This window comes from Semicossyphus pulcher, unplaced genomic scaffold (genome assembly GCF_022749685.1).
Source record: "Semicossyphus pulcher isolate SPU_LCO1_2020_fin unplaced genomic scaffold, fSemPul1.0.p SCAF_26, whole genome shotgun sequence".
Taxonomy (NCBI): domain Eukaryota; kingdom Metazoa; phylum Chordata; class Actinopteri; order Labriformes; family Labridae; genus Semicossyphus; species Semicossyphus pulcher.
In genome coordinates this window covers 427,039-429,490 of record NW_027211700.1, presented here as the reverse complement: position 1 = coordinate 429,490, position 2,452 = coordinate 427,039, and the positions used below count along the sequence as shown (strand labels likewise).

The window sequence follows — 2,452 nt, the reverse complement described above, 5'->3', positions numbered from 1 at the left end:
TGAATCTCGGGAGGGCTACTATATTGTTTACATTGTGGGCTTGTGGATCCTACTGGCACACCGGGCCAGTTAAATAGTTAATCTACTGGCCAGGGGGGTTTCAAACATACCGTCGGGCCACCGGGCCAGTGCTTATGTCGAGCCCTGCATGTAACAATTCAAAGGGTCACTATTTTAAGGAACAGACAGTGATAATACATACATGCAGTGACAGTGAGTCTTAAAATAAAATGGACAGAATAAATCAAGCACCTTGACCTAACTTTGGTTATGGTTTGGCGCTATATAAATATAAATTGATTGATTGATTGAACAAACCTTTTTGTTAAAATTATAGCTTGTGATAATAAAGGGTGTCAAAGGGTGTCTATACTTGGAGAATCCAAGGGAGAAAAAATGGACTGCTTTTCTGGTTAACCTAAAGTTGGTCCAGGCCCTTTGTAACCCTTATGTAAGGTAAATGTGTAGGTTTCATCTCATTGATCTGTTTTTTAACCACGTTGTCTGTAAAATGAATGTCCACTGCCCAGGAGCTTCTACTTTTTATCAGTTTATTCTGTGAAAAGTGTTGTTTCTGAAATGTCGGATTTGAAGATCTTTCCTGAGGCTAATAATTGAAATGCTTTTCTGAACCAACTATAAAAGAATGCATATATAATAGGGTTCATAGTAGAATTCAAGTATCCAACACATAAAAGTGTTTCAAACAATTCTGGGGGTGTTGAGTAATTGATAAAGGGATCAATGAAGTTACAGGTAAAAAAGGGAGTCCAAAAAGAAAGAAATGCCCCCATGATGATAGCCAGTGTTTTAGTGGCTTTTGTCTGGCTGGTTTTTGAGCTGACACAGCCTGCTTTCTGTATGCTGTGAAACTGTCTCTTAGCCACAAGGAAAATCTTCAGATAAACACTAAGCAATATTATACCCGGAATGTAAAATGAAATTACTGATGAAACAACACTTGAAAGTCCACTCTGAAACAAAAAACATCCTCCTTCACACACAACATGGTTATAGTAGAACTCCTCCACCCCCAAAATGTTTAACTTCAGAAAAATCATTCCAAAGCCTGTAAGAGCTGAAATACTCCAGCTGAGCAGAATCATGATCAACACAACATGAACAGATATTTTTCTTCTGTAAAGCAAAGGTTGGCAAACAGCATAATATCGGTCAACTGATATGAATGACAGATTTAGAATTGATGCTGTACACAACATGACATCAGAGCTCATGTAGATGTTACAGAAGACGTCACCAAAATACCAACAAGACTCTATAGTTCGAAACATACTGGGTAACATGACTAACATCCCTAAAAGCAGGTCAGACACAGCGAGAGAGAAAATCAGGTAATTTGTTGGAGTATGGAGCTGCTTAAAATAGGCAACTGAGACGGTAACCAAAAGGTTTCCACACACTGTTAGAATGACTATGATCCCGAAAATCATGTAGAGGGCGATGCGTAGGGGTAAGGGATAGATGGTCCTCGGACATGAATTATTTCTTGACTCATAGCAGAGAACTGGCTCCATCTGTTTTGAGGAAAACAAGAATGAAAATCAATTCTTGAATTGAATTAAATATTAGGAACAGCTCTTTAGGTCAACATCCCTCTCTACTTGGCTTGTATAGAACTCCCCAATAGTGGTGCAAACCTTTTATGTGCATTTATCCCTAAATTGGTGGCAATATGCAAAATATTGACCTCAGTAGAAACCTTGGTATATTTCAAGGCATATGTTGTCAGTTTGGTTCAAAACTCATAGAGGTCAATCAGAACAGACTGAAACACAAAACAAAGCAACAACAACTAAAGAAAAGTTGGTTCCATTTGTACATATATATATTGTAAATACATTAAGCCTATGCTTTTTAATATTTTGGCATCTCTTGTTGTTGCCATGCAGCTTAGAACTGCAGTATTATTAATTGAGTGTATCTATGCCATACAACCAACTGTCAGCTCACTTCAAATAAACATTTGTAACCAATGCTTTAGTTGAAAACTGTTCATAAATCATTCAAAAATATTACCAGTGCACTGTCCACAAAGCATATTCAAACACAGTTTTACTTCAGTCCTATACTCACCTTCCATAATCAGCTGAACAGTATGGCCACCAAACAATGTGCTTCATATGAGATCAGTTTCAGTAGTTCTTGTACTTCTGAGCGCTCCATTGAGCATGTTAAAGTTTGATGTTAAACTATAGATCCTAAGGGAGTAAGGTTGCTGTTCTCCCAATACACACTGCACCATGGTACAGTATCCGGTGAATATCCCTTTGCAATTCATTAGCAACATACACTGCTCCAAAAAATTAAGGGAACACTTAAATCAAACATCGGATCTTGATGAACGTATAATTCAAGTTGAAAATCTTGACTGATGTACATTGTATAATATGTTGAGAAGAAAATGACATAACGGTCAGTGGAAACCAAAATC

General features: G+C 37.5%; 1 protein-coding gene across 1 annotated transcript; it reads right to left on the bottom strand.

The window, feature by feature from the left end:
* Positions 1-551: 551 nt before the first annotated feature.
* Positions 552-1,535, bottom strand: LOC138604525 (trace amine-associated receptor 1-like). Its single transcript, XM_069676456.1, has one exon. It carries the CDS (start codon positions 1,533-1,535, stop codon positions 552-554), a length of 984 nt encoding a protein of 327 aa, XP_069532557.1.
* Between the last annotated feature and the right edge of the window lie 917 nt (positions 1,536-2,452).

Bases quoted from the DNA above. Each gene is read 5' to 3' on its own strand.
- LOC138604525 (XM_069676456.1), bottom strand. From the start codon at position 1,535: ATGGAGCCAGTTCTCTGCTATGAGTCAAGAAATAATTCATGTCCGAGG.